General features: G+C 40.7%; 1 protein-coding gene across 8 annotated transcripts in view; it reads right to left on the bottom strand.

The window, feature by feature from the left end:
* Itpr2 (inositol 1,4,5-trisphosphate receptor type 2) overlaps positions 1-13720 on the bottom strand; it is an 842075-nt gene that overhangs the window by 712395 nt on the left and 115960 nt on the right. For all 8 annotated transcript variants that reach the window (XM_074075818.1, XM_074075817.1, XM_074075816.1 and 5 more), the window contains 3 exons: positions 12538-12789; positions 12005-12149; positions 11319-11469 (listed from right to left, as the gene is read on the bottom strand). In XM_074075818.1, the coding sequence (XP_073931919.1) occupies positions 11319-11469; positions 12005-12149; positions 12538-12789 (548 nt within the window). The remainder of the gene's footprint in view (positions 1-11318; positions 11470-12004; positions 12150-12537; positions 12790-13720) is intronic.

The following is a 13720-nucleotide window of genomic DNA, read 5'->3' as shown; positions in this document are numbered from 1 at the left end:
TAAATTAGGCTTAGTATGAGGTTAAAAACAATAAATGGTAATAAGATAATTACAACAATATAAGTTCAATAAGTTAAATAAAAGTTATTTAAAATTTATGAATTGTTTATTTCTGGAATTTTCTATTGAATGTTTCAGGCAGAAGTGGAGCACAGATAACTGAAACCACAAGAAGCAAAAATCATAGGTAAGCAGGACTACTATATTTTTGTCAGTGACTTGGATAAAACCAGAGATAGGGTATTTCTCAAATGCAAAGATGACATGAAACAAGGAAGGATAACTAATATACTGAATGACTAGCAAATCCCAAATCTACATCAATAGGTTGGAAACTAATGGGTTAAATTTAACAAGGGGACTCAAAATATAAACAGCTCTGCACTTTAGCCAACTTATGAATATGGCAGTACCCTATATGCTGTAAAAGAGCCAAATTAGAATTTTAGTTGGGTTCAAGTTCAATGGGGATCAATACTACGTCATCTTTACCGAAACACTTACTCAACACTAGGTTGCAATACAAAAGTAAAATGTTCAGGATGCGTGGCTGCCCTTGACTTTGTTCTGGTCAAAGCAGTAACAAATGAGACTTGATTCCAGGCAGGAAGAGATGTTCAAGGGTGGGCTGGCCACTCTGAAACTTAGAAAGAACTGAGTGTGGAAATAATGCCAGACCTCTTTGTGGTTCCAGGGAATAGAAGGCCCACTGAAAATCAGAGGTAGGCATATTTAGGATGACCTAACAAAAGAGAAGTCACGAGTAGAGCTCTGAAGATTAAGAACGGTCTGCCTATTGGTCATTCTAGGGGACTAAGACTCCAGCTGACCACTTGTAATGGGTGTTGTACAAAGATCTGAAGTTCACGTTATCTATGTGGATCAGGTTCAGATAGATGGTTTCTGTGGTTCTTTTCTGTGTTCCTTCTATAAAATTATGAGTTTCAGTAACAAGCCTTATTAGAGGCCCTTGGGGGACTCTCGAGCCTAGCCCAGTATAGGTCTTACTGTGAAACATCCAAGCCCAGGGCACAGGCAGTATTTATAATTAGAGGCAGTAACTATAGTAGAAAGAAAACAAAGACAAGATGGTCCTCATTAGTCCTTGCACTACCTGGGAGGTCATCCTTAGGCACTGACCTGCACATTAACTCAAAGAGGAGTTGTAGGAAGCTCTTACTGGAGTCAGGAGCGATACTAGGGCCCATTTCTATCTCTCCTAGGCAACTTCAGAGGTTTCAGGGTCACCTTGCAGCAAAAAAAAATAGCAATAAACTTCATACTAGTCTATGGAACACACTTCACCCACTGTGTGACAGACATGCTTGGAATACAGATGGCGCATTTGTGTCTGACAAACAAACCTAGAATCAGTCCTCTGCCTCTACTGAGTCAAACTAATTGCAAAGTAATTGCAAAACATAATAAAAATGATTTTATTTATAATCACTGTGCTTGTCACCCGATCGAGAGCACTGTCAGAACTTATGGAGTCACTTTCTCTTACCACATTATGCAGATTATGATGCTCCATGCCCATTACCTTTTCTTGAGGTTTACCTACTCCAGCAGCAAGTGAATAGCTAAACTACTAACTGTTAAGATGATGCATCAAGGATTCCCAAAATTTACAATATGAATCCCTAAAATTTACTAAAATAAAACTACAGAGACAAAATTCCAGGCAGTATTTTAACAGAAACTGTCATTTATCATGTTATCTTCCATTCCTTGTAGTTTTGGAAAGCCAATCTTAAAAGTCTGTAAGTAATTTAATAAAAATCAGATATTTGATTATTCAAATACATATATATTTATGTAAAGCTTGTAATCTGTAGGCTCTCACTAAATACATTTCACTCAATAATACTTTTGCAAATGAAGTAAGTTTATGGTAATATATTAGATATGACACAAGTCAACTATAGCATCAGAAATAGAATTCATTTTCAGTTTTTCTTCTCACTTTCATTCTCTCAGTCAATAAACTTCAATCTTTATTATTGAATAATTTAGGTAGTAACTCAGAGTCATGGAGCCTCTTATACTATTAGAAAAGAAAGATATTTTTAAAAATCACAGAATTAACGAAAGACAGACTCAGGTATATATTTATAACATCAGGGTCTCTATATTCAGATAAAGCATGTCACCCACATTGTCCTAATGATAAGCAAGAGATGAAAAGACAGGAATACACTGCTCAGTGATGGTGATGTGTCCTAGGAAATGTGTCCTTAGGCACTTTCATTGTTGGACAAACACAGCAGAAGGTACTTATAAAACCTGGCTCATACAGGCTACTACATACCTAGGCTGTACAATGTATACTGCTACATACGTGTTCCACTTGTGACCAGGCATCGTACACAGAGCATGACTGGATCTGAGGCAGAGAAGCAGCTCACAGAAACATGTCTACTTAGATTATGGGGAAACAGCAAGAGACAGACTCATGATATCCAGCTCAGGTTATGGAAACCCTTAGGTGCCAATTTAAGCAGTGGAGTTATTATTTGAGGGAGATGATGCGAGCTAAACAGAGGCAGAGAGTGTAATTTAGAAAGATCCTTGATTCTTATGCTGGAATGTGGAGAGAGAGCCAAAGCAGAATCAGAGAAAACAATCAGAACTCTACTGCAGGAAGGGGTAATAACTCCCAGCTTCAAGAGACAGTTGGGTGTCAAAACTTCTAATACTCATTATTAAAACCGAGGTAACAGCCACTCATGTAGAATGATTCCTTGTTTTAAAAAATTCTTTTTGATCTAACTAATAAAACCAATACAAGCTAAATCAAATCTCTTGGCAAATATACACTGTTTTACACTGAATTTTCTTGGGAAACTTAGAAAAAAAGTAAAAAGAGTCCCAGGCTAGGTGTAGTGGCACATGCTTGTAATCCAAGCACTCTTCAGACTGAGACAAGAGCACTATAAGTTCAAAGTCAGTCTGGGATACATAGTGAGACACTGCCTGGGAAGACAAAACAGAGTCCCTGCACATGAGGAAGTCATCTTTAAAGAATACAGACTAATAATTATACAAAAGCATCAGACATAGTGCTATATATTTTTAAAGAAGGGAAGGGAAATATAAAAGAAATCTGAATTCAAAATTTCAGAAAGGTACAAGCTATAGGATCTTAAACAACTATATAACCAGTCTAAAAACATATTTCCTAGCAAAATCATGACCAGAATACCCAACTTGCTTGCCCATGATAGGATTAAAGATAAAAATATGTAAAAGACCTAGTGGCAGGCAAGTGTTCACTGCGAACCATGGACACCCTTCATAAATAATCCTTGCTAATGGTGTGGCAAAGACACAGCTTACAGTATTCCTTGCCTGGATTTATACATGCATTTGAATCTTTAGAGGAATGTAACCTAGTGTAGAATGTGTGTTTGAGATTCTCTGGAAACACAGACAGAAGACTAAGTCCCCGAGGAGAATTCTTTTAGACACCACTGATAACTAAGAGAAAACATGATATTATACAGGCATTTTTTTTCCAAGTTGATAAAGGCTGCCAAGAAAAATAAAAATAAAAAGCAGTACCAAACTCATTATATGTTAAGCCAGAATGGCCTTGGAGGTGCAGTTGCCATAGCACAAAGCTGGGAGAGAAGCAGACCCAGAAGTCACAGAAACCCTCCTGACATCTGAAGAGCAGGGCTCTGGGAAGGACATGCTGCTCGTGCAGGTTTCTGTGGCCTGTGGTTCTGGGGCATTTGGAAGTATGCAGCTTCCAGAATGTTTCCATGTCTAAACTTTGCTATAGTTTTTAATGCCATTTTAATTTTTCTCCCTGCATCACAGCCCTCTCCTCCCTTGGCCCTATCTTGTTTCTCTCCCTTCCCTTCCATTCACTGTAAGAGATCTCCACGGACAAAGTCCTCATGGTTATCCCTTCTCAGAGTCTGCTTCCCGGCAACCCTCAAGCTGCTGAGGGGGCCACTGCTGCTGTCCTTATTTTTAAATCAGCGGAAGAACCTCAAGGCCTTCTGAGAACACGCTCACCTGATACGATGCACATGTGCACAAGCAACATGGAGAACCCGCAGTGTGGCAGACTGTGAACAGGACATGTCTTGCCTCTTCTTAGAGCCTAAAGCTACTCTTGATAGAAGGCATGACTTGAATGGAGGGAAGGTGCAGGGAGATGGGAGGGAAGAGGGTGTGAGGAATAAGATACAGAATGGGGCGAAGGTACCTGATGAAAGCAAAGCGGTGAGGGTACAATAGAACTGCCATCTGAAGGAGAACAGGCCCGAATGCTGAGAAGCAGAATGGTGCTGGGGAAAAACCAAGCTCCGAAATGAATAAAGAGATTTTTCAAATCACAAATGGTACTTGTACCTCTTCCCTTTGCAAGTGAACCATGATAATACTCCACAGTACTGTAAGCTCTATTGCTAACTTAAATCCCTTCTGGAGACCATGGAGGAGCTCAGATGAAAAATTAAATTAAAAAGAGATGAACAGGGGGTAAGTCCTGCAAATGAAGCTCTGGCATCTGCTCTTGGTTTATACTAAGCCTTACTTGTACTAAATCTTTTTCCGTGCTTTCACATCCCCATGTTCACATATACACCTCCTCAGAGTCTCACCTCACATACAGGTAAGTCTCCTCCTCCCTTCCTTCCTCCCTCTCCTTTCCTCTTCTTTTGTTTTTCTTTCTTTCTTTTGTGCTTTTTGTTGCAAGTTATTCTGGGTATTTTGAGTGAACTAAGGATTCTAGTTTCAAGGCATTCTCCCTGACATCTATAAAAGGGGAATCACAGCTATTAACCAGGGGATATGCTTCATGGATATTAGCTAAAAAGAGTGTTTCATATCACATGTTAAAAAGAACGCCACTCAATGAATGAAGAAGAATTACATGTTAATCATTGGAGTTTTGAAATGAAGGAGACTGTAACGATCCAATCAGATTTAGACAAACTTGTAATTTGATGAAGAAGGAAAATATTTTCTGGCAGAATTTTATCTACAAGTATTTCCTTCCCTTCCCACCCATGTAACAATATTAAAAAATGTGTCTGCTGCACCTCCCACCTCAATTTCCCTTCTCCTTCTAACAGCATCTGTGCTTCCAGAAACAGCATGTCAAGGGGGGATTGATCGTGTGAGGTCCCCACAAGGCAGCAACATGAGTTTAACTGTAGAAGCGCCTGGTTCTTTGCCGTTAGGTGGAGAGTCTGCAGCTCTTACTGTTCCCCAAATCTCGTGGGACAGGGTTACTCCTAGACATGTATGCACCCAAAGTACCTCTCGTTACCCTCCCTCCCTCGTGTCCTCCCTTCCTGTGTTGGGCCAACAGGGCTATAAATCACTCAGTGCTAATCCTGTTAGGGCAATGGGATAATTCAGACTGTTGTGGTTGTCTGTATCTTATTCTCTGAGACCAAAGCCCCTTCACCTCCAAACCTGAAGCCTTAAAGGAAAAGAAACTCTACAAGAATGGAATTCTCCATTGATTTCTGAGTGATTTCCCAGTTCCGATATCATAACATGTATGCCAACAAAAGAGATTATCTGGTTACTGACTGAGAACAGGCCTATTGCAGTGCTGAACTCCCAAGAATTTAGAATGAAAAGCAAGGTGATAGATTATAGAAAGAAATTATTCAGCTCTTGTCTGGTCTCTTGGTAGTTTTCTATGCTCTACTGCCTGGTCAAGTTATGGCCAGTTCAAGGACAAGAAGACAACTGTGAAAAGAGACTGTACAGTGGTATCCATACCCCCCACTGGCTCTGCGTACTCAGTGGAGGGTACTGCTACTCCATGTGGGAGGTTCTGATTTGAACACCAGTACCATTCGAATGCAGAGAAGTAGAAGAATATTAAAAGATAACTAAATAGTAAGTCAAGGTAACCATGACCTGCTGTGTCAAGTTCTCTACTTCCACCATACATATAGTGTTCAAATGCAGACAGTGCCCACTCTTAAGATTCGGCGCTAACACATTCCACACTGCTCTTTAGAAGGACACAAGAGTGGGACTCACATTCCTGCCCAACAATTTAAATGACTCTCTGGTACTCTGTTGCCCAGAGTAGGGGAGGGAGGACTTCACTATTAGTAAAATCTTTGGCTTGTATTTTCTTTGGCAAGCATAAAAAGAAATGTATACTTTTAAGTGTAAAGCTTTAAATGCATGCAAAGAGTATCCAAAACACCCAATTGATCAGCTGTGTGTAGATTTCCTTTTAACTTCCATACATGACATAATCCTTCAACCCAAAAGATCAATTACACCAGGAATGGAGCCTGTGCATTTCAGTCACTGAGAGCAAATGTTAGGTATTAGGCAAAGCAAACTGACTCAGCAACATAGCCTGCAGAGAGTGAATGCATTTGTTTGAAAACAGTATTTCTATTCTGATGTGACTATGTAGCCAATGAAAGGTACTGCATTGACAGTTCTGAAGATTAGAATCTCCTGTTTTGCTACAGCAGTGGCTAGAGCAGCGCCAGCTCCCCATGTCTCCTTGTGAATTTGCCTCAATAATCTTCTGAATACTCTAAAGCACAGAAGTGAAAGCTGCTCTGAAACTAGCAATTTCTGCAATGGGCCTACCCAAAGCCACTGCAATGGCAAGACGCACAGCCTGGGAGCTGGACTCAGACTCCAAGCAGCTGGAGAAAGACAGCAGCTACCAGGAACACTGAGGTGGGCTGCACTATTTGGGAGGATAGGAAAACTTTCAGAATTGCCACTTTCCAAGCCAGCCATCCCCACAATCTCGGACGCTAATCAACGACATCTAAGCCTCCAGGATTTTCCAGAAAAACAAAGAATGCTGCATGTGCACACTCTATTTAAGTCTGGCGCCACGGAGGCTGGTGCAAAATGGAACTCCAGGAGCTCAAAACCTCTGCCTTCTACACACCACCTTCTCTTCCTCTCCCCTGCATCCAGTCTGCCAAACACGTTTGTTTGCATGGCCAACCTCAAGTGTGCTAGAGGAGAACTAGTAAGGGGTAGGCAAGTAAAAGGGACCAAAAAGGGTATTGTGTGAAATTTTCCAGACATGCTGTAAGCACAGAAAACTGTATCATTTATTGGAATGAACTTGTTTATCTAGCAATGGTGTTTATAAAATTACTTTTTTAAAATTGTACTTCACAAGTGACTTCCAAGTAAAAAATAAAGAAAACCAGGAAAACACAATCCAAATCATTTGACCACAAAAGAGCAGAAGACACACTAGGTAGTGTAATGTGGCCACACTGCTGTCACTCCTGTCACTTGTCCTTTAACATAAAAGTCTTCCTACCATGCCCCCTACCAGGTACTATCCATAATCTCAGATTTCCTCTCTGGCCTCAACCTCTATCTCATCCTGTACCCCCAGATTCTTCCCATGCCTGACCATCAGGCCTCCACAGTGGTGACTGCAAAAATATGTTCCTCTTATTTCTTCTGAAAAGAACTTACCACATCTACCAGAACCTTGGTTGAGAATTTACAGTCTAATGGAGCCTAGCTATACTAACACACCTAGTAGAGTTGCAAGATAATTCTTCAAGCTTGAATTGCCACCTTGCATAAAACCTACCTGGCTAATGAAGTTATTTACTTTTTACTGTGGTTGTTTATAAAAGCTTTCAAATTTATGGGAAGAGTTGCAAGGCTACTGCAAAGATCTCCTATGTACCCTCCACCCAGATAGATTCACAAATCCTGCCAACTTTTGTCTGTCTTTGTCTATACAGACGCATTTTTTTTCTGCACTATTTGAGAGTTACTCCCAAACATGATGCATTTTCAACCCTCAGTTCCTCAGCATGTATTTGCTAGAAACAAGTTCACTGTCTTACATACTGCAGTAAGTGATGAACCTCAGAAAGTCTAAAGGATACAGTAGTAGGCCTACAGCCCATACTCGAATCCCATCAGCAGTGCCAACAATGGTTTCTGTAAAGACTACTCATCCTGACTCAAGGCTGTGCGCTGCATTTGTGGTTCTACCTCTTTCATCTCCTTTCATCTGAGCAGCTTCTCAGCCTGAATTTCATGGCCCTGGCATTTTTATGCATACAGGTCTTCATTCTCCACTCAGCAGCAAAAGTGGCCTGACCACATCAGTTCCTTCTGGAGTCCCTGAAAAGGTTGTCCATCAAACTCAGAACAAACATCTGCCTTCCCTGGCTCTGTGACCACACCCTCAACGGTCCATCACTGTCCATCACAGCAGTACCTATTTATTTATGTTATTTGACTGCTTCTCCTGGGGGACAACAGCAGAACTTTGTCTATTGATTGATCGATTGCCCTCCCTACGGGTAAAGAATTCATTGTTAAATCCCAGAGACTAGAACAGTGCCTGTAATGCAATGGTTCTCAGTAGATTCCAAATGAATAAATTAATCAACAGTTCTCTGAGAGCTAAAAGGATGACTTTGGTATCAATAGTGATTGTATTTTACTAGAAAAAATGAAAATTATGTTTTACAATGTGTGAGGGCTGGATATGTAGCTCAGCGGTAGAGCACATGCTTAGCATGCTTGCAGCTGTGGGGTTCAATCCCAGAACACACACAAAATGTATCCTAGAGGACAGATGGTGACAGGTCAGCCTAACAAACAAGATGTTAGCAAATGTTCACAGAAAAAAACATTATCTTTTAGGATTAAACCCCATTAGTAGACTGTAAGCACTGAGACCAAAAGTCAGAATCAACTTCTAGCTTTTGAGGAATGGTTTAGTTTAAACTAGAGACTGCAGAGGCATCCTAGCAGGAAGAGCCTTTACTATGGTGTGTTCTCTGGGACTGCTAAGGAGTCTCTCATTGGTGAAATGCCAGCAGCAGAGTCAATTTTGTTTTTATTTTTGTTCTTTGAGACACAGACTCACAATGTAGTTCAGGGTGGCCTAAAACTTAGGATCCTTCTGCCTCTGGTTCCTAAGCACTAGGATTATGCACATGCACCACTAATGCCTGACTTCACATATTTTAATTTTTAGAAAATTGTAAACACACATAAAAGATGCAAGAATAGTTAATAACACCATACCCTTTCCTTTTTTTCTCCATTGTCTTTCTGGTCCTGAATACAGGCTACATATAATCTCAAGAGATTTCTGTTCTGGACAATTTCTGTTCTGTCCTCTATTTCCACAATGCCTTCTTGCTTTGTGACTTTAAATATGCATTCGGTTGCTTTTTCTTGGCTGGTCTCCAGTTGTTCATATAGTGTGTCTTCTTTGCCTTCCTTCCATTTTCCCACCATCTCTGACCGTTGCTGTCTGTTTATATCACGATCATTCTCCTCATCATCATCATCCTCCTGCCTTTCTTCAGCCTCCCCTATTGTATTTTCACTCAAATCTAGTCACCCTGTGACATCTTACAATTGTCTGTATTTATGAAACTATACAAATGAAATCTACCATTTTATTCTATTTCCTTCCTGAGTTCAATCAACTTTCATTTCATTTCTTCTTGCAGTCTGGTCCATTTCTGAGCTTAGTTTTACATAGCACCACGTTTGCTTGAAGGAACTTAATTCCCTTTAGGGGGTCATGCTACAGTGCTCTTCTGCTTCATGGTTGCTTTTCAACAGGGAATTTCCATCAACTGCAATATTTTGTTTTTCCCTCTGTTTGTCTCACAGTAGCTTAACCCAAAGGAGCACTGACGAAGCCTGTGCATTTCCTGAGCAGGGCTGACAATATGGTGGTTCACAAAAATCTCTGGTTCAAGAGCTCCCTCTCCTGACAGAGTCATGAAGTGCAGTTTCTTTACAGAGTGGCTTTCAGTTGAGGGGGTAGCAGTATGCTAGAAGCCCCCCGTGTGGGTTCCTTGCTCTTCAAGCACAACACCTGGAAGGCCCTTTTTCAGTATTTCCATACTTCTCTCTCTGAGTGATTTCCACACAATCCCCTCTTGTCTGTCTGTCTCTCTCTCTCTCTCTGTGTCTCTGTCTTTCTCGAGAACCAATACCTGGCCTGCACTGCAAGCTTATGAAGTATGGCCACTGAGAACTAACGTCTACTTTTCTGCTTAAAGTAACTGAAGCTGGTACTGCTTTCTGGCCTCTAGTTATGCTGAAGGTAAGGGACTTATGTAGTTTAATTTGGTTCTTATTGATTTGCAGTGTTTTGGACAAAGTAAAAGGGACTGAGATTGAGGCAGTAGTAATTAATTACTTCAGCTTATCTGTAAGTACCTCATTTATAATTCTTAATCAGCTACTTCTTCCTCACGTCTGGAATTAGAATTCTGTTTTTTCCCTTTTTATTCTGTAGTGGGTACTGTGATGGATATTAGTGTGCTCTACCTATAACTCCTCTTCAGGGCAATGTCATCTCTTCCCATAGCTGCTGGGCATTACGGATGATGTGCCCCACACCACACATGACTCCTGGCCATAGGGATCTGCCTTACCCAAGTTACATGCCCTCCTCCACAATGATGCCAGCAGCCAATGGCTGGCTGATACACAGACTCAAAGGTTGGTCCGTTTGCCTTAATGTGTGACAATTCCAAAGGCCACTTCAGCTCAGAGCTCCCTATAGAGTCACTGCATATGAACTTCTCTACCTAACCCTACCTACCTCACAGGTGTATATCCTGAGCACACATTTCAATATACCTCCTGCAAACAATTCTCTGTCTCAAGGTGCTTTCAGGTATCCAACCTAAGATGATCACCATTGAGTTATGAGATAAGTAATGCTGTAAGTTCACAAACATATTGTACACATTCACTTACTTCTCTCAAGGAAATGAGGGAGATGCCATTATTATTACCATCTTACCTCACACAAGAAAAGAAAATCACAGAGGAAATGTTAGTAAGCTGCCAAACTGTAAAGGCGGGATTTGAACCCCTGCAATGACAGGATGAGGAAGTCTGTTCTCACCTCCACTGCTCTCCTCCACTTCTAACCCTCCTCTCCTTCACCTCTCCTCTAGCACAGTCCCTGGCTGGCAGGCTCTTGCCCTTTTCTGTGCCATGTTCTGAAATAGCCAGCCTACAATACATACCAAGTTGATCTCAAATGGAAGCGGTCTGATTGGTCTACCACCTAATATTTTCTCTAGGAGATGGACCATGACATTAGTTGGTAATGATGGAATTTGATCTTGTGAATTTGTCTTTTAAAACTTTAGCATCAGAAACAGAGAAGCATGTTTATAAGTCCACACTGTCTTTACTCAGCCCTACCATAGGATTAATGTCATTTGTACCACACACAGGTATGAGTAGTTAAGGTCAACAACCACTTCTCTATGGATGTGTTTTTTATCTTACTTTGTAATAACAAAAATATAATATTTCTCAAAAGTTCTTACCTCCTTCCTGAAATTTGCTTAATCTCTCAAAATATGATGACATGGGGACCTGGACAATATCTAGGATGGCCAGAAGAGTTCTTGTCAGCCTTAATAACTCACTGAAACTGTAAAATCCAAAGTAAATAAGATTCCGAGCCAGGTGAACCACCTTAATTTAAAAAAGAGGAGAATAGGTAGAAAGGAAGGACATTACAGAATGACACAACACTGGCATTTAGGTAATCTAAATTAGTTCAGGTATTTCTAAATTTCCTAATACTTTTACCCCAGGAAAAGCAGCCACTTAAACAGTGATTCACTCAGATCTAGAATTAATTTATAAGATGCTGGGTGCTTTAAGATGGTTGCAAGAGTTTACATTTGAATTATTTACCTCCTAATCAATTTTTACTCATTAAAGTCAGAAGAATACCACCTAATAAATAGTTAAATTAATTAATAAGTATTACCCATAAAATTTGCAGAAACACACATTTATTTCCCTATGCTGCAGTGTGGTCTGCTGGATAACACAGGACACTGTGTTATGAGAACTGGCCTTCACCATGTGGCTCCAGTGTACAGTGTCCATGATTAACTGCCAAAACATGCTGAATAGTTAAAGGGAAAAATCTTTGCTGCTCAATGTATCTATTTTTTGACAGGGGCATTTAATTATTGCATGAACAATTGTTTTAAAATACCTCAAATGTGAGTTTATTTTTTTCTTTGTCCCCAAAAGGAAAGGGCTGATTGACAACTTCTTTCAAGTACTCCTCAACGAATTCCATCGTCAGTGCAAACTTCCTCTTCATATCATTTCGGGAAGAGTCTGTGATAGAATCGTATCTGTGAAGACAGAAGACAGAGCAAGTTAAATGGTATGTAATCTCTTCAAAACAGAAAGCCACATACTCAGCTTCCTTGGCTGCACACCCTGGATGCACAGCTCATCTGTAAAACGGGGCTATTGTGAAATGAGACGACACAGGCAAACACTTAGCTTAGAGTTCATATTAAGCATATGACAAATTGATATTTATTTCAGCTTATTGGCTTCTAGAAAGATGCTTCCTGATATCACTAAAAGTTGTCATTTTGCCCTGCAAAAGGAGGAAGATGAACAGTCTAGTGAGAACACACAAATGCCTTTCTATGAATTTTGCTTCAAAATTGAAGACATTTGACTTTGAGTTCTGCTAAATTTAAAGTCCTCAAAAAATATTTCTAAACATACTCATGAATGGTGATCTTTGTGGGGATTTCCGTCCAGAGCCGAGCATAGCGAACAGGAACCACCGACTCCTGGGGATCACGGTCAACATGCATGTGGAGCATAAGGCGACAAAAGGACGCCCTGAGGTCAAAGGGCAGGCTCTCGTCAGACACACACCGCAGGATCAGATCCACAGACAGCTGGGTAGAAATCTGGTTGATGGCCAGATACTGCCGATCCAAGCACATTCTTGCAAAGAGGTTTAGCTGGTACCTTACAAACATTAAATAATTTACATTATTTGTCTCACCTGGATGAAGTCTGCAACCACCTCAGAACCAGTCAACATCTACCTTTAGGATGCCTGTATTTCCAAAGATTTGTGAAACTCAGTTAAACGCTTTTGGTAGTTGGCTGAGTGATCAAATGACAACACAGACATGAAATTGCCTCTGTGTCCCTTCACTTCAATGTCTCTTACACGCTTAGCAATGTATGTCTGTTGTAAAGTGTTCTGAGGCTCTCAGTGCTCTGATCGTGGGAGACTATGAACCACAGCTCACACAAAACCCTCTCTCTACCTTCCCCAGTCTTGCTCAGATGGGCTCTGAAATCTACACAGTAAGTTTGGCCCCACTCAGTTCCCAAACCAAATGGCACTGGTATTCTTGGATTCTCAGCCTCTGAGATGACGACTAGTTTTCAGTTTTGTTGCTATAGCTATAGAAACCAGGGAATACTAAGCCTTCCTCCAATTCCTGCCATTTGGTGTCAACTTGGCCCTAGGATTCTGCCTTGGTTTTATCCCATAGACTCAAAGATGCCAGCTAGGCTCTTGCTCCCAATATATTGAGCACTGGGAACTGCCTTCAGTATTTCTGCTGCCACATGCAAGGGAAGGTTCTTAATTACACACTCTTTTTTTTTTTTTACTGGGGTTCTCTTACACCCCAGGTAAACAATACACTAAACTATCATGAACATCCCCTGCAGCCACCCTGAAGCTAGCTCAGCTTCCTCCCCTACCCTGCTCCACCTCTGTCTCAATACATAACCTAGTTCCTAACTGTCTCTCATCTGCCCTCCACAAACTGACCATAGGAAGAAACTCTTTGCTGTAAAAACATCCCAAACTAGTGAAAAATCAGAAAACATATGTGCCAAGCACAGATATTAACTTTTATTCTGAGTATTTTAAGTACTC

This window comes from Castor canadensis, chromosome 6 (assembly GCF_047511655.1).
Source record: "Castor canadensis chromosome 6, mCasCan1.hap1v2, whole genome shotgun sequence".
In the NCBI taxonomy this organism is placed as follows: Eukaryota; Metazoa; Chordata; class Mammalia; order Rodentia; family Castoridae; genus Castor; species Castor canadensis.
This window is presented reverse-complemented; position numbering and strand designations above follow the sequence as displayed.